This window comes from Rhincodon typus, chromosome 11, assembly GCF_021869965.1.
Source record: "Rhincodon typus isolate 14 chromosome 11, sRhiTyp1.1, whole genome shotgun sequence".
NCBI lineage: Eukaryota > Metazoa > Chordata > Chondrichthyes > Orectolobiformes > Rhincodontidae > Rhincodon > Rhincodon typus.
Window position 1 is genome coordinate 28,122,015 of NC_063342.1, and position 20,701 is coordinate 28,142,715.

The 20,701-nt window shown below is 41.5% G+C and overlaps 2 protein-coding genes across 6 annotated transcripts in view; one reads left to right on the forward strand and one right to left on the reverse strand.

Moving 5' to 3' along the window:
- LOC109929418 (NXPE family member 3-like) overlaps positions 1 to 20,701 on the forward strand; it is a 456,754-nt gene that overhangs the window by 77,469 nt on the left and 358,584 nt on the right.
- The window catches only part of LOC109929426 (NXPE family member 3-like), a 28,607-nt gene continuing 13,766 nt past the window's right edge, over positions 5,861 to 20,701 (reverse strand). For 2 of the 5 annotated variants that reach the window (XM_048602782.1, XM_048602780.1), the window contains 3 exons: positions 14,897 to 15,684; positions 10,828 to 10,901; positions 5,861 to 6,756 (listed from right to left, as the gene is read on the reverse strand). In XM_048602782.1, coding sequence (XP_048458739.1) covers positions 6,542 to 6,756; positions 10,828 to 10,901; positions 14,897 to 15,612 — 1,005 coding nt within the window. In that variant the 5' untranslated portion in view covers positions 15,613 to 15,684 and the 3' untranslated portion in view covers positions 5,861 to 6,541. Of the gene's footprint in view, positions 6,757 to 10,010; positions 10,090 to 10,827; positions 10,902 to 14,896; positions 15,685 to 20,701 lie in introns of those variants that run through there. The other 3 variants (XM_048602778.1, XM_048602779.1, XM_048602781.1) reach the window with 2 other exon arrangements.

Below are 20,701 nucleotides of genomic sequence, written 5' to 3' on the forward strand. Positions count from 1 at the left end.
TCATCCAGCCCTGCACCTCGTTGTCTCGGATTCTCCAGCATCTGCAGTTCCTACTATCTCTTATAAATAGATAGGTTTAGTTCAAGGTAGTGACAGGGAGAAGAGAGGAGTTTGGAACTGGGACCAAAAGGAAATTACTTCAATCTTTCCAACATTTAACTGAAGGAAATTTTCACTTCTTGAGCATTAAATAAGCAGTCTGTCAATTCAGAGACTGAGAAGGATTTCAGAACGGTGGAGGTGAGCTAGACACGGGTGTAGTTAGTGTATGGGTGGAAACAAATGGTGTGCACTTAAATATTGTCACTGAGGGACAGCAGATCAATGACAAATAGGAGGGAGCCAAGGATACATCCTGAGGCAACACAAAAGGTAACAGTTTGGGAGCAGATACAGAAGCTATTGCAAATGATTCTCTGGCTACAATTAGAAAGATAAGAATAGAACCACGTGAGAGGAATCGCTCACTGGATAACAGTGAAGAGCTTTGGAGAAGGATGGTGTGGTTAACCATATCAAAAGGTCATGGGCAGGTCAGGAAGAAGAGGGACAGTTCAGGGAAGGACATCTGCCTTTATTGTCTGGTCTAGTCTATGTGTGACGCCAGACACCAGACCTTTTGTAATATTGACTCTTAAATCCCCTTTCAAATGGTTTAACAAAATGTTCACATATCAAATTGCCACAGAAACACTAAAAAAAAATAAAAAAATCAAATGATACTGGTGGTGGTGAACAGATGAAAAATACCCCAGATGATTTGGTGCTGGGGAAAAAAAAACACACACAATCAGTTGTGTGTAGGAGCTCTTCTGGGCACTTAAAAAGGAAGAAAGAGAGAAAAAGAATATCAAATGATCCACCTGACATCAGCTTCAACACCAGAAACACCAAAGGCACATCCTCAGCACTTCACAAATTCCTCTTCAGCACCAGTTTATGATAAAGTTGTAAGAGATGTCCCACAGGGAGGTCATTACTGAAAAGATCAAGACTTGTTGCCTATCTGTAATTCTTCCTTTGATCTTCTAGGTGTGAGAGATTGAGGGTTTGGAAGATGTTATTCATGTGGATTGAACAACTAAGGGTTGTATCTGTGCTGGTACATCAAGCTGCTACATGTGTCAAACCACAGGGAGTCTTCAATTTCATTGTCAGTATGAGCTACCGATTGAAATCCATGAGGAGAAAAGCAAATGTATACAAGGAAAGAAAAATTAGGAAATTTCTGCAAACATCAAGAAAAGAACAAATCAGAAAATTTACATGGGTTTGAGTTGTGCTGAAGCTGTGGGGGTGGTTACACTAGATGAGTCACTGTCTCTACTGCAGCATTTCCAGAATGCAGAAGGCCCACACAGGGGTCAACATTGAGAATTGTGGAAGAAGCAGTTCCAGTGATAATTGGACTGCATCAGATTTGCATGTCAAAGAATGGAATCACAAGGTCAGTACGTTCTTGTGTGCAGTCAGGCCGATAGGTGGCAATGTCCTTTTTGAAACATGGGTTAACGAGTCTGACAGATTTCAAGCCAAGTATATTTTTGAGTTTGAAATGGAATCTCATAATTGAACGAGTGCAATTTGATCAAAAGGTACCTGAGGCAAATAGAGTAATTTCTTTCTGAGCTTTGGTAGATAGCAGGTTGCTGTGGACATAAAACAATAAAAGATGAGCTTATTTGGAAAAACAAACAGAGATTCTGAGCCATCAAACTGGAAGTGAAAGGCTTCAAGATCAAAGTTGAAATGAGATATCAGTGTAGCAGTTTGTGTTTTAGCCAAGCTGTTGTCTTGGCGAACCTTCCTTCAAAGCTGCATGGCTGCATGGATATTCTGCACATGGTGATCAGAGTTGGCACACTGATCATGGCATTGAAATCACTGCCATGTACCAGCCTCAGAGACTAATGCTGCTGATAAGAAAATGAAAGCGAATGCTGGTCATTGCTGAAACCAGTGAATGTCTAGCCAGTGAGCATCAGACTAACATGTCTGGGTACAGAGATCTCCAAGTGCAAGGCCAGTTTACTGCCACAATTAGCCAAATGAGCAGCAAACCAGTGAGAATCGTGGCCTGGGTTTTCCTCAGGCCAGATGGGCTGTTATTCCCAGAGGAGATGGGATGCTCTTGGGGATCCTGTGGAATCCTCATTGGAACAAACGCAGGAAACTGGAGATTCTATTCAGCAATTCCTCTACACCTGGAACCCTCTGAAAATGTTAGTATAGAAAGAGTTTGGATGGAGCAGATTTTGACAGGTGTGTCCAGCAAGGATTTCTGACTCAAGATGTAGATAGGCCAACTAGAGGGGAGGCCATATTGAATTTGGTGCTTGGAAACGAACCAGGCCAGGTGTCAGATCTCTCAGTGGGAGAGTATTTCGGTGATAGTGATCACAAATTCCTGACCTTTACTATAGTCATGGAGAGGAATAGAAGCAGCTGGTATAGGAAAGTATTTAATTGGGGAAGAGGGAATTACAATGCTATTAGGCAAGAACTTAGGAGCACCAATTGGGATCAGATGTTCCCAGGAAATGCACGATAGAAATGTGGGGGTTGTTTAGGGAGAGTTGCTACAGGTACTGAATAGGTTTGTCCCACTGAGGAAAGGTAAGGATGGTGGGGTAAAGGAATGGGTAAGGGGTGGCATGGTGGCTCAGTGGTTAGCACTGCTGCCTCACAGCACTAGGGACCCAGGTTCAATTCCACCCGTGGGCCACTGTCTGTGTGGAGTTTGCACATTCTCCCTGTGTCTGCATGGATTTCCTCCAGGTGCTCCAGTTTCCTCCCACAGTCCAAAGATGTGCAGGTTAGGTGGATTGGATATGCTAAATTGCCCATAATGTTCAGGGATGTGTAGATTAGGTGGGTTATAGGGGGATGGGGATGGGGATGGGGATGGGGATGGGTCTGGGTGGGATGGGATGAGAGTCAGTGTGGACTTATTGGGCCAAAGGGCCTGTTTCCACACTGTAGGGATTCTATCATATAGAATAGAAATTTATTGTCACTTGCACTTTTACATGAAAAATACAGTGAACAGTTTTCTAAGTCATCCTGTCACGGCATCAACATCAATGACAAAAGTCACATGTAATAATTTAAAAAAAGTAAAATTAAGATAAAGTTCATCGCAGTTTAGTTAACAACACCTGGTCTTGGGGAAAGCTGATTAAGAAACAGTGGAATACGCTGAAGGTGCAGCCAGGACAAGCCCACTATTCCAGGATGAGACTGCCTGCCAGGCCCCTGGAATATCTGGAAGCTAAAGACGAAGAAGACCTCCACACAGGGACGAGACCTCCCCGCCAGGACAACGTCCATTTAAATCAGACAATTCGGAGGGTTCCAGTGACGTCAAGTAAATAGTTACACATGGGAAGTTACTGATCATTAAATATGTAGTGATTGTGACAATGTCAGCTAGAGGGACCTCAAAATATGAGACAGGAGTGTCAGGGGCTCTGTTCACTCTGAGAAAGCCAGACCAGCGTCGAGTACAATGTACATGTAAATAAAGGGTGAGTAGGTGAAGGGATACTGGTCTCTGGGATGTAATTTCATTGGTGATGAGAGAAAAGCACACTCTCAAAGAAATTTGCTTGCAACAGTTGTCTTGGAGTTGGGGTAAGCTTTACTGTCATCATGCTATTGTTAGGGAAGCTTGACTTGTTCGGTCCTGCCATTGAAGACTGGGCCCAGATATTGAAAGAATGTGTGATTTTTCTCGGGCAAATGACATTGGGGTGGATGAAAAGCAACAAGTGATTCTCCTGACAGCCTGTAGCTTTTTCAGTTTTTAGGAGCCTCAGGTTTCATGAGGCACCAGATACTAAAATCTTTCAAGAGTAGACAGATTTAGTTAACGGATATTATGACCCCAAACGTCCTCTAATTTTGAGATGCTATTGGTTTTACTCAGCAGTTCAAGAACCAGGGGAATTTGTGTCAGTATTTTTGACAAGGTTAAGACAACTGGCAGGGGCATGTGATCTTGGTTTAACCCTTAATGAGATGCTGAGAGACCATTTGGTATGTGGGATTAATGATGTTACCATGCAAAAGCGCCTATTAGCTGAAGCCCAACTGGACTTCAAACAGAAACTACAACTGGCTTTATCATTGGAAAATGCGGCAAGTGGAGCAAATGAGTTACAGGGCATGTCAATTGGAGTGGACACCCTCACCAGGCTGACTGAGCTTGGGGGTCAGCACTTGAGTGAAGGTATTTGCATAGTCTCAGTCAGGATATATCCTGAACAAAGGGACACCAGGTCAGGCCACAGCAAAACCCCAAAACAAAGCCAAGCCTTGGCCAAATGGTCAAAATTTTCTTGAGGACCTGGGCCGGCAAGTCATGGTAGTTGTTGCTGGTATGTGAACTCGAGGGAGCCAAAAGAGTCCCCCAGGCCTAAATGGAGTAAGACTATTCATAGTCAGTATCGAGGGGAAAGTCCACCTACATCTGGTTTGGAGCAGTTAAATTGCTTAGCAACATGCAAATCAGGACCAATTAAAATAAAATGTCTGGTTAAATGGTCACCCAGTTCTAATGTAGGTCGATACCAGTGCAGCTGCATCAGTGATTGCAGAACCAGTCTTTAACAAGATTCATTCTGGACTCCGACCTTTAAGTTTGTGTAAGTACCTATACTACACATTAAGAGTACAACTTCAGTTCCAGTCTCATGAGAAGCAGCTGATTCAGTTACCAGTTATTGTAGATAAAGACATGGGCCTAGGCCTGATGGGGTGAAATTGGCTGCGAAAGATTCAACTTGATTGGCTCAACATTTTTTGTTTCGTAGATGGCAACTTAAGTGAAATTCTAACTAAATACTCGGAAGATTTTTGGGAAGATCCAGGGACTATCAAAGGAGCCAAGGCCACCTTGTATGTTCACCAGGAAGCAATTCCACGATTCTGCAAAGCAGAAATTAGGAGGCTGGAAAGTGAAGGAATCATCAAACCAGTACAGTTTGTGGAATGGGCAGCACCAGTCATGCCAATGGTGAAGCCCAGGGGGTTGGTTTGCCTTTGTGGGGATTTTAAACATATGGTAAACTGCTTCTTGCAGCTGGATAAATACACAATCCCTCAGGCAAAGCTGACAGGGAAGGCTGTCCTTCATGAGGTTGGACATGAGCCATGTGTACCTGCAATTGCAGCTAGATGAGGATTCCCAGACGTACGCTATAATTAAAACCCATAAGAGTTTGTACCAACTTAGAAGACTGCCATTTGGTTAAAATACAGTCCAACACACCAGCCCTTACACCAATATCAAGAATAGAGGAAGTGTCTAGCCATAGTAAATGGTCTTCTCGTTTTCAATCATGTGCTGGTAATACAAGAGCACGAGGGAAGGATTTCTTTGTAGATTTCACAAAGGGCTCTTAGGAATATCCAAGTGTTGAGCTTAGGCATAGCCGTCTGCATGGTGACTAGACATTTTCTTAAAAATTGCAAGTTTTATATCATCCTACTATACCTGTGCAATCATTGGTCAGACACCAATGGAGGCTGTTATCTTCTAGTCTCCCAGAGAGGCTGTGGCAAAGATTGGAACTAGACATATTTGCCTTTTAAAAGTACATATTTGATCAGGTTAGACTCCTATTCCAGGTGGATAGAGGTTTTACACTTATCCCCATCACAGTGGAAACTGTGATCATAGCACTAAAGACAATCTTATCCAGATCAGACAACAGTCTGCTGTTTGTGAATAAAAAGAGTTTAAGAGGTTCACAGCAAAATTAGGAACCAATCATGTCATTAGTTCCCCTCTTCACACACAGGCCAATGGAGAATTAGAGAGCAGTGAATGTTGTTACTGATCAAAAGCAGTGATTGGAATTTAGTTTTATTAAATCACAAGCCAACATCTTTAACTAAAGGATCTTAATCAGCAGAGTTCCTTATGAGTGGAAGGTTGAAAGCAGAAATCACAATTACTACAGCAAGATCCCAGACTAAACATCAAGACCACAATATTGTTGTACCTCAAGACCATGATACAAGAATAAATCAGAAGAATTGGTATAATTCCATGCATAGACCATAGAATTTCTCTGCTTTGATACTAAGCCTGAAGTTTGGATTAGAGATAAGAAATCAGAAGGTACAGTTCTCAGAAAAGCAGAGCAGCTTTTACATTATCTCACATCATTCACACTCCAATGGACATGTTCAAAAGGAACAGAAATGCATTAATTCTGCACAAAGCATTGAGAATCAATTAGTCTGACCGCCAAAAAATTGGAATAATGAGAACAGACTATATCAAATGGCTCACAACTGTTTACATGGGTTACTAACATGGCTGTCAACTAAGTGGTTTAACTTTCTCCAGAAAAGATGAAGACAAATAAAACATCATAGTTAAAACTCACTTCTAACTAGTAATTACTGGCTGTACCTTACTGACTACCTGATCTAAAATCTGGGAGAATCTGAAATCCAGCACAGTTTTGATCCTAATAATGCTAGATTTTGAACAGTGCCTGTACGACTGTAAAGAGACATGACACATAGCCTAACCTGGGACAAATTGAGTCAAATACTCAAACCACTGTCGCATGGTGGAATCTCCAAGCAAGCAGACAATTTTTCTACGGAGGCATTCTTTAATTTTTGCAGGAGTGTCAAAACGGTGAATATTGCAGGTCGTTGACATCCACTGGTCCTGATAATAAAAGCCAGATGGTGACACCATGGGCTGTCCCCGGACACATTCTCCAAGAGCCGGAGCTGAAAATAAAGAGAAACGAGGTACAGGAATTGTGATATGCTACATCTTCAATTATCAACACACTTCTCCAATGTTTCCAAAGCAATGACAATCCCAGCAGGGCCATTAGCTGTTGCCACAGGAAGTAAACAAGTACATGAAGAAAAATAGTCTAAATAATATTCTGAACAAGTCTGTGTCAATGGGTAAATACACCAGCTGGTGTGTCACTGAGCTATCATGATAAGGAGGTCTCACCTTTAAACCTCAGTCTGTAATCGTGATAACGGAAACACTAAATAGGATATATTAAAAGTATAAAACCATGTTCCATTAAATATAGTATCCAGTATATATGGCTCTCAACTAGATGATTGAATTATCTTTGGAAAAGTTGGCAGAATGAATAGATTATAGAATCACAGAGCGATATAGCTTACAGCACAAAAGCAGACCCTTTGGTCCAACTTGACCATGCCGACCAGATATCCTAAATTAATCCAGTCCCATTTGCTGGCATTTGGCCCATATCCCTCTAAACCCTTCCTATTCATATACCTTACTGCCTTACTGATGTCCATATAGATCACGTCCATTGCTCTGCCTTCATCAATACTCTTCGTTAATTCTTCAAAAAATTCAATGAAATTAGTGAGACATGATTTCCCATGCACAAAGCCATGTTGACTATCCCTAATCATTCCTTGCCTTTTCAAATACATGTGAATCCTGTTGCTCAGGATTCCCTCCAACAACTTGCCCACCACTGATGTCAGGCTCACTGGTCTATAGATTCCTAGACTTTCTTTACCACCTTTCTTAAATAGTGGCACCATGTTAGCCAACCTCCAGTCTTCCGGCACCTCACCTGTGGATATTGATGATACAAATATCTCAGTAAGGAGCCCAGCAATCACTTCCTTAGCTTCCCACAGAATTCTGGGGTACACCTGATCAGGTTCCAGGAATTTATCCACCTTTATGTATTTTAAGGCGTCTGTAATATGGACATTTTTTTAAGATGTTGCTATTTATTTCCTCACGTTCTCTATCTCCCGTATCCTTCTCCACGGTAAACACTGATGCAAAATACTCGTTAGTATCTCCCCCATGTCCTGCGGTTCCACACATAGGTGGCCTTGCTGATCTTTAAGGGCCCCTATTCTCTCCCTAGTTACCCTTTTGTCCTTAATGTATTTGTAGAATCCCTTTGGAATCTCCTTAATACTATTTACCGAAGCTATCTCATGTCCCATTTTTAGCCTGTGAAACTAAGAACTCACCCCGACACCTAATTATTGGCTCCTTCGAATTAGTTCCATGTCCAAGCACCTTGTACTGCCCTAGCAGTAAAGACTAAGCAAGACATTTCATATTCTCACAGAAATTGCTGGTGAAACTCAGCATGTCTGGCAACATCTGTGGGAAGAAAGCAGAGCTAACGTCGAGTCCATGACTCCTCAACAGAACTGCTTCCGAGTTCTGAAGAAGTGTCACCGGACACAAAACATTAACTCTGTTTTATTCCAACGGATGCTGCCAGAACTGCTGAGTTAAGCCAGCAATTTCTTTCCATTTCAGACCTCCAGCACCTGCAGTTCTTTGTTTTAATACACTACATATTATATCTGTTATCCTTAACATAAAGAATATGAACTATTTCTGGAATGTTTCTCAGTTGATTATGTTTTAAACCAAAACTCCAGAATGGACACTATGTAACCATGTTGAGTAAACACAGTGCCTTTGACAGTTAAAGCTGCATTCAGCATTCTCATGATGTAAATATTTTGAATAAAAAGAGGAGAAACAGATTCCAAATGTTTGGTAAAAAACCCGAACTGAAATTACAACCTATTTTGCAGTGTAGCTCCTGCCTCGGCAATAACTTTGCTTTTGTTCTGCGGATATCTCGCATTCCTTTCCACCAAGCACAGATTCCTTGTGGATGTTTTCATTTCCAGCCCTGATAGGAACAAATGCTGGTGGATAGTCAGCCCATTATACACCTTATGTTTATTCACTGGATATTTTATAGCAGGGACTGGCAAGGATACTAAGCAAAGTTTGAATACAACATTGTTGCTACAGCTTGATCTTGATCAATCGAATGGTCACTTTGGGTTTGAAAAGTTAACTCTGTTTTCCTCTCTACACAGGTGCTGCCAGACATGCTGAGTATCTCCAGCATTTTTTTTTCCCTTTTATAGCAGGTTCCTTATTTGGCAACACGGAACACACACTGGAAGCAGAGGTACAGACAAACCCTGAATTGAAACAATTGCTGAATCTTGAAGTGCTTTTTATGCAAAGATTGACAAACATGGAGTCAATCAACAGACACCGATCCTCTATTCCCAGCAGTACGATTCCAGTATTAAATGCTGTAGACAATTCTCCACAATATGAGAAACTGTATTATATATTTGTTAAATCTGTCAGCATGAACAAAAAGAGGGTGTAGATGTTCATGCTGTTGGATTACTTCATTCCCTGCTGAAATTTCACCTGAATGTCCATCTTCAGTGAGTGTTAAACCTAAGGTAATGGATTGGCAGCCAGTTATACTGTCCATTTCATTTTACTTCCTATTGAAGGCAGCACTTGGATTTAACTGCTGTTGTTTCTACAAAAGTACTTCATTGGCTGTAAGGCACTTTGAAGCATTCAGTGGTTATGAAAAGGGTGATATTAGTATGTGGAGTGTATGTTCCCAATGCAAAGATGGCAGCAGTCATGAGTCTGTGCACGCACTGTCTCGTCCAGGCCATCATGTCAGTGTAACATTTCATTTTAAATTAGTTGTAAATCTGGATACAGAAATCAAAGGAATAATTTTAATTAGTTTCTGAATTTCATAGTAGGAGAGTCCCTGGTTTCAATAATAAGAAGGCTGAGTATTTATCAGACAACATTGCATTGTATCCGCATACAGGCCAGATGTTTAACAGTTCCCAGTGCACTGTTCTGTATAGAAATTTACATACTGATTATAATTGTTGATATGCTTGCCTGGACTTTAGTTAAAAGTTATAAATTGTTACTGTCTGGTTACTTGTTTCCTGTTTCCTGATTGAAATGTTTTGCAGCAGAACAGCCATTTTCATTTTTATTTGATTCAGGCTGGTGCGACTCTCCTTTCACAAACACAGACTGTATGCTCCACCTTACAGTGGCATTGCTTATCAAAATACAGTCATAACATTACACATTTTTCTCTCACTATAGAAATCTGATTCGCTAAAGGCAATGGAAGATAAGCATGAGCTGGATTTCTAATGGGCGGCTGATCAGCTCCAGCTCTAATCTTTCATTCCAACTTCAGAGGGAGTGTAAGTTCAGCTGTTCCAAACCTGAGAACACAGAATGAAATGTTGTAGCTTCCAACTCCATTTTGGTTTAGCCTCCTCCCCCTCACCTTTGATGCTTTGCATTGTCTTTCATAGGCTTTGCATGTTAATTATTCAATTGGAAAATACAGGTGATTTATTGGTGGTGGTCAATAGTTGGGGAAAAAAATGTCATGAGTGATTTGAAGATAGGTAAACAGACATTCAGTTGTGTATAAGAACACTTCTGAATACAGAAAAGGGGGAAAAGAAATGGTGCAGCTTGGAGGGTTCTTGGGATGCAGTGGTAATGTCTGTACCTCTAATGCAGGAGGCCCAAGTTCAAGTCCCACCTGTCTGTAATAACAACTCTGAAGAGGTTGATCAGGAACGATATGAAGTGCTGTAGTTCAGAATGTTTTAAGTAATTATGGTATTCTCTTTTAGATTGCATTTTCAAACCACAAATTGTACAGCAATAAGTATCTAATGTTTAATTATTGGATCAGGATTAGTCACACCTGAATCCAACAAGATCACACATCAACACTTGATTAGTCCTACTTGCCATATATAAGCAAAAAAGCCCAAAATGTTACTTTGTTGAAGAATTGCATGGGAATTAAATTACATTTTATTTGAAAAAAGCAACAAACTTCTGCTTATTTATAGTAAGGGATTATTCCATCATCCTCCTTATTCATGTCTCCTCTAATACACCAAACCTTCACTGTAATAGTCAATGGTTTTTAAATATCTTACTTGTTTGGGAACAAGGCTTGACTGTTATGTACATTGGTGATCTAGGTAATATGGGCTTCTTGATGTTGACACCACTGTAGATATAAAATATCAAAAGTTAAGTCATTATAATAATGTCATAATGAATACACACAAATTTTTGTCCAAAAATATTGTATACATTAGTTTAGTTTCAAATACACATGCCAGACATTTTCAAGTAAATAGAAGCCACATACTTCATTTGTTACATTTAGATAACTCTACAATATTATTACATTTTCTAAGGAAGGGAAAACTTACAACATATCAGTAGAAGTAGAGGTGGTAAAGCTAATGTATGGGGTGAAAATTGATAGGAAGGACGGACTGGAAATATTGACATGCTGAGAGTAAATAGGTTATAAGGTTCAGAAGCCTAGTGCTCCAGGTTGTTAAAGGATGTTGGGGTAAATATAAAGAAAAGGCTTTCCATAAACTTCTTAGATACAGGGAAGGTACCAAAGGATTGGAAAGTGGCAAATGTGACATCTCCATTCAAAACAAAAGGTCTCAGGACATTCCCAATAACTACAGGTCAGTCAGTTTAACATCAGCAGTGGGTAAGGTTTTAGACAATTTCAGCGGGAAATCAGAGAATGATTGGATCTCCAATCTAATTCAGCTTCTGGTCAATGGTAACACCCAGGATACTGAAAGTGCAAGATTCAGCAATAATAAAGCCATTGAACATTCAGGGGGCAATAGATTTTCATTAGCTGGAAATGGTCATTGCCTGGCACTTGTGTGGTGAGAATGTTACATGCCACTTATCAGCCCAAGCCTGGATATTATCTGGGTCTTGCTATATATGGACACAAACTGCTTCTATATATGACAAGTCATGAATGGTGCTGAACATTGTAGAATCATCAGTGAACATCTCCATTTCAGACCTTAATGTTGGACGGAAGGTCATTGATAAGGTATTTGGGGATGGTGTGGCCTTGAACAACACCTTGAGGAATCCTTGCAAACGTGCTTAGGCTGAACTGATTGATTGATCTCCAAGCCATCTTCGTTTGTGCTAGAAATGATTTCGAACAACTGCAACAATTTTTGGGGGCTCCTGATGCCATACTTGAATGTTCCCTTGATGTCAAAGGCAACCACTCCACCTCTGGAGTTCATTTCTTTTAAGCATGTTTAGGATTGCAAGTTCACAGTTCCTTGAAAGTGGAGTCACAGGTAGATAAGGACAGTGAAGAAGGCCTTTATTGGTCAGTGCATTGAGTATAGGAGTTGGAAGGTCATATTGTGGGTGGACAGGACATTGGTTAAGCCACTTTTGGAATACTGCGTGCAATTCTGGTCTCCCTGCTACAGGAAGGATGTTGTGAAACTTGGAAGGGTTCTGAAAAGATTTACAAGGATGTTGCCAGGATTGCAAGGTTTGAGATACAGGGTGAGGCTAAATAGGCTCTGGGCTATTTTTACTGGAGCGCAGAGGATGAGGGGTGACCTTATAGAAGTTTATAAAATCATGAGGGGCAAGGATAGGGTGAATAGCCAAGGTCTTTTCCCTGGGTTGGAGGAGTCCAAAACTAGATGGCATAGGTTTAAGGTGACAGGAGAAAGATTTAAAAAGGACCTATGGAGCAACTTTTTCATGCAGAGAGTGGTGCGCGTACAGAATGAGCTGCCTGAAGTGGTAGAGGCTGGTACAATAAGAACATTTAAATTACATTTGGATGGGTATATGAATGGGAAGGGTTTAGAGGGATAGGGGCCAAATGCTGGCAAATGGGACTAGATTAATTTAGGACATCTGGTTGGCACGGACGAGTTGGACTAAAGGGTCTGGTTCTGTGCTGTACAACTCTATGACTCTATGTTTTGGCTAAGTTTGTAATGAGATCAGGAGTTAATTGGCCCTGTTGAATCCAAGTTTAGTACCAGTGAGCAGATTATTCCTGGATATAGCACTATTAAAGCTTCGTATTTTGCTGATGATTGAGGGTACATTAATGGGGTGGTAATTGATCGGATTGGATTCTTCCTGCGTTGAGTGGACTGGACCTGCCGGGCAATTTTCCACATTGTTGACTAGATGCTAGTGTTGTAGCTATACTGCAATAGCTTGGCTGTGACTTGACTAGTTTGGAGCATAATTCTTCAGTACTGTTGTTGGATTATCTGTAATATTCAATGCCTTTAGCCATTCGTACTGGTATTTGTGATACTTGGGACCTAAAGTGAAGGCTGAGATGCATCATTCACTCGGCACTTCTGGTTGAAGATTGATGCCAATGCTTCAGAGGTCTTTTCTATATAAATGTGCAGGGCTCTCCCACCATTGAGGAATATTTCTGGGAGCCTATTAGATATTTAATTGTCTACTACCATTCATGAATGAATGGGTCAGGACTACATGGGTGAGTGTCCTCGAAAGGGTGCAGGGAAGATTTGCCATGATAGCTGCAGTGAAGAAGAAATTTGGCTATAATATCAAGTTGGAGAAGCTGGGGTTGGTCTTCTTGGAGCAAAGGAGACAGAGGAAAAATTTGATAGAGGTCAAGCAGATTAATGACTAGTTTCGAGAAGGTAGACAAAAGAACAGCTTTTTTCATTCACTAAAGGCACAAGGATTAATGGAAATGGATTTAGGATTTGGGGCAAGAAATGCATGAACTGTGTTACTCAGCCGGTTGAAAGTGACCTAAAACGTGCTGCCCTTGACAATGGTCGAAGCAGAGTCAATCAATAATTTTAAAATGAAACTGGATGAGGACTTTAAGGAAATACATTTCCAGACATTGACCAGAGGCAAGGATTGATTGGATTGTTTTACTGGGAGCTGGCATAGACTCAGTAGGTCAAATAACTTCAACATCAGTGGCTACAGGAACAAGTCAGAGACTGGGAATTCTGTAGCAAGTAACTCACTTTCAGGATCTTCAAAGTCTTTCCACCATTTACCAGGCACAAGTCAGGGATGTGCTGGAATGATCTCCATTTGGTGGATGAGTGCAACTCCTACACTTAAGATGCTTAACATCCAGGACAAAACAGCTCACTTGATCAGGGCCTATTCATCACATTTAACATTGACTCCCTCTGCCACCAGTATGGGCTATGTAATTATACAAAATGCACTGCAGCAATTTGCCAAGACTTCAATGACAGCACCTTCCAAATCTGTGGCCTCGGCCATTTAGAAAGACAATGGCTCATCTGAACATCACCGGATATAAATTCAAGTCATATACCATTCTGACTTGGAACTATATCCCTATTCCCTCATCATTACTGGGTCAAAATCTTAGACATTCTTCCCTGAAATCACAAGTCCAATTCAGGATGGACAATAAATGTTGGACATGCTAACATCCCATGGATGTGTCATAGGGAATTAACACTCTGAGCCTGGTATGTCGTTCGATTTTAAGGCCACTGCTAACACCATAATTCGGGAGGTCTTAACTTTCTGAGAGGATAGTGGTAACTTATAATCATAGAATCCCTACAGTGCAGAAACAGGCCAATCGCCCAACAAATCCATACCGCCCTTCCAAACAGCATCACACCCGAACCCATCCCCCCAACCATTTCACTGTAACCCTGCAATTCCCATGGCTAATCCACCTAACTTACACACTCCTGGGCACTATGGGCAATTTAGCATGGCCAAACTGCTAACCTGCACATCTTTGGATTGTGGGAGGAAATCGAAGCACCCCACACAGACACAGGGAGAATGTGCAAACTCCACACAGACAGTCAACAGAGGGTGAAATTGAACCCGGGTCTCTGGTAGGGTGAGGCAGCAGTCCTAACTACTGAGCCACCGTGCCGCCCTTAAACCCGTTATCCAATTTTCAATTCTTTTTACAGCAAAGATGCATCGGAACTTTCTAAAATTAACGAGAGCTCCAAATCAATGTACCAACAGAGGTTGTAAATACGGTTACGTTCCTGAAGGTACCTCAATTTCAATTTTAAATGATTTTCCAGTGTTGGGAAGCCTGGTTCTATACTTGGTGTCTTTATTATAATGAGTCAGAACGAAAGTTGGGAAAACAAATAAATAAAAGAACATTAATTGACACACCTTTGGAAATAACGGCTCTCTTCTCCAATTAAGAGATTTTTCTCATAGCCTCCTTTAAAATGGTTGATACGAGCAGAACAGGGAAGTTGCTTTGGTTTGTAACAGAACCAGGGCTCCCCAGTCCTAGGATCAGTAAAGTTACAGAGTGGCTCAGTTTGAGGCAAATAAAGATTACACACAGTGGTTTCTGAAGCACCATGATATTTGAAGGTACTTTTTAAATACACTCTTTCTGGCCATTCCTCACGTAGTCTTACAAGTGCTTGGATCCCTTCACTGGGATGAACTAATAAAACAGAAACTTCAACTTTCCCCGGCCAAGATAAATTAAAATTGATATAGTAAAATCCATTTTCGTTGTCTATAACCGTTCCTGCTGAACCAGCTTTTAAAGCTGGGGTGTGGATCCGAGCTTGGAGATAGTCACCCCCGTATCGCTTTGGGTGACCTTCAAAATCATACATCTGCAGCATCACTTGTAACTGATCTCCCACATAGAAAGTCTTTGCAGAATTTAAAATTACAAAGCGAACATGTGCTGGGTTGCTGCTTTTCTGAAAGGGTACAGCAGAGCTGGGTGGTTTTGGCCATTCGATCATTTTCATAAGGAACGTTCCCTCTGACCTTTCTTCAGGGGTGAAGCTGTGATTCTGATAACCATATTGCACCAGCCTGTCGGTCCAATGGAGATTCCTGGTTTCCACTTTCTGCCCCATGGTGTGATTAAACTTTGGAACTGGATATCTGCTCCATTTGTATTCAGATCCAATAATCTCAAGTTTATTATACTATGAAAGAAAAAAGAAAGCATCTTTAATGAATATCTTTTCCATTGCCATGTCACACATATTAGTTCCCAGCAAACACTCTCCTTTGTCAAATAAGAATTTCACAAATTCAGTTCAGGTCACAGGATTCTTCAGAATTGTGGCATCATAATTAATGCAACAGTGAGCACTGAATAAATTATATTCCCAAACTGCAGCTCAGAGCAAGAGGAAAAAAAAAGTCATTAGAAAGTCTGACTATTGACTTCTGAACAGAGCAGTGAGTCAGGAAGGTTTTCAGTTTAATTCCCAGTCTGTGCAGAGTTAGCCTTGGCATCTCAGCATTGCTGAGACATTGAGGGGAAAATTTTCCAATTAGTCTGTGCTCCCAATTCTGAACACCGTCCAATGATTCTTGTTGGAAGAGTATGTGAGTCACAGAATGACGAATAGACCTAGTCTTTAGTATAAGACTCTCCTTCAGGTCTTAGGTACTAGAAATCACATCCACCCGTAGAACTAGTTTTCATAGCTCTATTCATATTCTTGAAAGCATTAATTAGTTCGGTGCTAATTTGATGAACAAACTTAACAGTGTGAAGTATTTTTGGTCAGCCATGTTTAATAAAGACCAAGAATTTTACAATGATTCAATAAGAGCAGCTTTATCATGCTGAAACTAAAGATTATACTGGATGACTTAAGATTTGTGAACTCCAGTTAGTTGGCATAATAGCAGTTCTTTAAAACAAATGTACATTTACATTTTACAAAACTATTTAAAGAGGATGGTAAGAGAGGACAACTTACTTAGAGCAGTACAGACACAGCCTCCAGTTCCATGTGATCGGTTATCACCAGAACTATCCCCTAGTCACCCCCAAACTAACTTGCAAGGAGTAGACAGAGGGATAGGAAAAATGCTGGGAGCCTTCTGAAGTACAGAATAAGTGGTGCTGAGATGAAACATAACACCAAGACTCATGTGTGTTTTAAACATCAAAAAGGTAGGGCATGTCCAAGTTGGATTTTATGGGAAAAGCCAGTGCGATTTATCACGACATCCACTTGCTTGGATAAGTTCAACTCCAATAATCCAAAAGCGTGACACTGTCCAGGACAAAGCATCCTGCTTGATTAGCGCCATATCCACAAACAGCCAGTTGCTCCACTCAGGAGGTACCATCTCCAAGATGTACTATAGAAATGCACCAAAGATACATGACAGAAATTTCCAAACCTCTGATCACTGTCATCAGAAGGACAAAGGCAGCAGATACACAGGAACACCACCATCCTCAAGCTCCCCTCCAAGCAACTCACCATCCAGATATGGAAATACTTCCCCACTCCTTCCATATCCTGGAACTCCTTCCATAACCACATTGTGGGTCTACCCACTGCACATTGACTTGCAGCAGTTCAAGAAGACAGCTCAGCACCACCTTCTCAAAGGCAACTAGAGATTGGTAATAAATGCTGACCCAACCAGTGATATCCATGTTCCATGGGTGAATTTTAAAAAAAAAGCAAATTGGACCATCCGTCATGCCATTGGATTGCAGGATTTTTTTCAGAGGCATTGATGGTGGTGTTATTTCTAAGGGATGTGAGATGACTGCAGTAAATTGTCCATGTCTCTGATGTTTTTAGAAGGGCCCATGACATTAGTGCCCTGTAGAGCCATTTGACAAACCTTCTTATGTTCAGGTACTCTTCAAGGATCGAGGGAGGTGTCTGTATGTTTTTGTTCAACTTCTCCTTCATGGTATTAATGCTACAGATAACGTCTGGACGATCAAAATTAGTTTTCTTCAATGATTCATTCATCGGCAACAGCACAAATAATCCCATCGGTGGCTCAGTGGTTAGCACTGCTGCCTCACAGCACCAGGGGCCTGGGTTTGATTCCACCCTCCGGCAACTGTCTGTGCAAACTCCACACATTCTCCCCGTGTCTACGTGGACTTCCTTTGGGTGCTCCGGTTTCCTCCCACAGTGAAAAGATGTGCAGATTAGGTGGATTAGCCATGGGAAACGCAGGGTTACGGGGGGGGGGGGGGGGGGCTGGGTGGGATGGTCTTCAGAGGGTTGTTGTAGATCCGATGGGCCGTAATTGCCTGCTTCCACACTGTAGGGATTCTATGAAATAACCAGGGTTGCTAAAAATTATATCTGCAAAGTTGACCAGGATATTTCCTTCTGGGAACACTAATAAATTATACTTTTTCAAAATAAGATTTCTTATGGCATTGAAATAAAAACAAAATACTACAGATGACAGAAAGCTGAAGAACCAATCCTTTCGGACTCAAATGCTAACTCAGTTTCTCTCTCCACAGATACTGCCAGACCAGATATTGGAATGACCTTATATGCCGAGTTTCTCCAGCACTTTCTGTTTTAAATTCTTGTGGCGTTCTTGGGCACAGCGTGACACATAACACATAACACATAAATGTCCGTTGGAACGTTGAGATCTCTGGACTTCAGGAGAGTTGGTCCTCTGCATGATGTAGATGTACACACTGCAGCCATGCATACCAATGGTGTCTGTGGTTAATGTTGAAGGTGGTGCAAGGGGTGCTTCTCAAATGGAATGCTTTGCCCTGGATGGTGTTGAGCTTCTTAATTGTTATTGGAGCTATATTCATCCAGGTAAGTGTAGGGAATCCCATCATATTTCTAATTTTTGCCTTGTAGATGGTGGACAAGCTTTGTTGAATTGGAAGGCGAATTATTTGCCACCAGTAACTGTCATGGTGCCCGTTTACACACTTGGGTTTTCAGTAAGGGCCTGATGATGCTGAATGCCACTGTTCCTTTCCCCAAGGAAGGGAAGTGAAGATCAGCCACTAGTTCCCTGAATGAGCCTTCAGGCAAGGTGTCATGGCCCATCTCATCCATTAACTGTAACAAGCAAACAGCTAGGAGACTAAAAGCAAGACATTGTAGTTGCTGGAAATCTGAAACAAACACAGAATGCTGGGGATATTCAGCAGGTCAGGCATCAATGAAAACAGAAACAGATTTAACACTTTGACTCCAGTAGGATTCTTCTTTTAAAAAAAAGGGAGCGTATAATCTCACAGTGGGCCTCAAACTCAGGGAGCAAGGAGGAAAGTTGGAGGTGGTGTTCAATGTGGTGAGTGCCCACTTGGGGACATCAGTGGGAATGGACAGTTCAGGTAGGGCAAGGTAAAAGGATAGACGGAGGATCTGGGCAGGGTGCCTGATGACAAGACTGAATCCAATGATGAGGATATCCACAGTGATCTGTAATCCCTGCGATCACTTGTCATTTGCTACAAGTAACCTGCAACTGGAAAATGCCTGAGTCAGCACCCACGATGGGCAGAGTCAGAGTCACTTTGATGGGCAACCAAAATGAGCTGAGCTTGACTTGTGCTGATTGGGAAGACATTGAAGGGAGCAATTGTACACTTGTCGAACGCAGCTTCATATAATGCGCATCGTATCAGGCTTATCAGTGTGTTTTGAAATGTGATAGGGTTAGGATTAGGGTTGAGGTAAGACTACAAATATTTGGGCTGCAAATATTGATCACAAACAATTTTCACCGTGTCATTCATCCAGAAAATTGCCAACAAACATCTCAATGAAGCAGAAGTTATTGCAATTGACTTCAAAATAGTGCATACTGGCCACTACAAACGCCGTACTTGTGAGGCTTCCAAGTGTGCTGTGGGATACAGAACTAGATCCCTCACCACTTGCACTAAGTATTATGAAGTACCCTACTATATGGAATGGTAATTTTCATGGTTGGTATGGGGCTGAAATGGAAAGGATTCAGAATGCATGGAGGCCTCCCAATATAGAGCTACGTGTTTGTCACTTACATAGTTCCTTGGTAGAAGAACTGTACTATCACAAATCGCCATGATAATTGGTCCATATGGGTCCTCCGTACAGGAACGTTGCATTTCTCATTGATGGGGGAAGTCTGCATAGCCATCATCTGCAGGATATGCCAGCACTGATCCTTCAGTTGAACTTGTTCAGTTCCTTTACTTCACAACACAGATAACTGCTCACAAAAATGACAGATCCAGCCACATGCTACCTTGCAGATGGAGGCAGAGCAGAGCACCAGCAAGCTCAGGAGCAGCAACAAGCTGCCATGGAGGCCAAAGAGCATCCGGCACAGGACTAGATGACAGCTGCAGGCCTCCTCAGGATGTGGCAGGAGTACATTATGGGGAGGTGGCGGTGGTGTAGAGTTAATGTGAATCTAGTAATCCAGGACACCAGGCTAATTTTCTGAAAACGTGGATTCAAATCCCACAGTGGCAGATGGTGAAAAATAAATATCTGGAATGAAAAGCTAGTAATCACAGTCGATTATTGTTGAGAAGGAAATCTGCTAGACTTATTTGCTCTGTCCTACTCTAGACCCACACTTTAAATGCCTTCTAGGCAATTTGGGATAGGCAATAAATGCTGGCCTAGCCAGCAATATCCACATCCCATGAACAAATAAAAAAAAATCCAGTTTTATTAATTAAATTTAATGCTGCTGGTTGCTGTGGAATTAAAATCAATCAATTTTTTTTATTCAATCATGGGATGTAGGTGCTGATGCAAGGTCCACAATGATCCAGCTTCTTCACCTGCTGCAGTTGCTGGGTGACACAGTGTTAATCTCACTGGGCTAATAATCCACAGGCCTATTTCTTGGTTCAGAGAAGAACTGTTAAAATGTGTCAACTTGTTAAGACCGGTCAAGAAACATGAGAGTTGTCTAAGCATTTCATTTTGATAGCTGTTGACAGACATATATGTTTTCATCAATGACAGTGTTTTTCTTAATAGACTACAGTCTGCAATACAGCACTTTTTTTCTGTGTGCTTCAGTAACAATGGGAAGGAGAGTAGGGTTAAGAGGTTAAGTAGGAAAGTGTGGAATTATGGTTTAGCACAAGCTGGTATGTAGGGCCAGAGATGGGTAAAGGGGCACAGGGTGGCATAGGGAACATGAGGGGCCCTAGAAATGGGTGGGGGCAGAGGCTGGTAT